We start from the raw sequence: 485 nt of genomic DNA, 5'->3' as shown, positions 1-485 counted from the left end.
GATCCCTCATCCTTTGAAACTCTTTAGATACCAGGTCGGAAGATAAGAAAGGCCCTTCAGTGGTTGAAAAGTGATACATACGCAGATGACTCGGTTGGGTGACCCAATGCTGGATCCAGGGGGGGAGATGGAAGTTTCTGACGTTCGCCTATGCTGTGGGAGAGACAAAGACAGAAGGGGTGAGAAGGTGTACCCCGGGCGAGGGGAGTCATATGAGGGTATAAGAATGCAGCTCTTCAGGGAACATTAGCAATACCACCAAAGTTCCCTCTGGCTACTTCTGGACTTTCTCTTTATTTTCTGCCTTTTTAGTCAATGTCTGAGTGTCAATGAGATCCAAAATGCACAGGACTTCAGGCTGTTGGACAGAACATGAATTTATTTTCTACATATCTGCAGCTAGCCTTTTAAAGAGGATGCTACTCATAAAACTTTTCATTTTGGGTTATTCCAGACAATAATGTATTTACTTTAAATAAAAAAAA

The 485-nt window shown here is 42.7% G+C and overlaps 1 protein-coding gene across 3 annotated transcripts in view; it reads right to left on the bottom strand.

Annotated features, from left to right (window-relative positions):
• Positions 1 to 485, bottom strand: part of ABLIM3 (actin binding LIM protein family, member 3) — a 59,891-nt gene that overhangs the window by 24,240 nt on the left and 35,166 nt on the right. For all 3 annotated transcript variants that reach the window (XM_008590920.1, XM_008590922.1, XM_008590923.1), the window contains exon 6: positions 82 to 153. In XM_008590920.1, coding sequence (XP_008589142.1) covers positions 82 to 153 — 72 coding nt within the window. The remainder of the gene's footprint in view (positions 1 to 81; positions 154 to 485) is intronic.

The sequence above is a fragment of the Galeopterus variegatus genome, unplaced genomic scaffold (assembly GCF_000696425.1).
Source record: "Galeopterus variegatus unplaced genomic scaffold, G_variegatus-3.0.2 Scaffold6455, whole genome shotgun sequence".
In the NCBI taxonomy this organism is placed as follows: Eukaryota; Metazoa; Chordata; class Mammalia; order Dermoptera; family Cynocephalidae; genus Galeopterus; species Galeopterus variegatus.
Note: the sequence above shows the minus strand (reverse complement) of the source record. Positions and strands in the feature narration are given on the sequence as shown.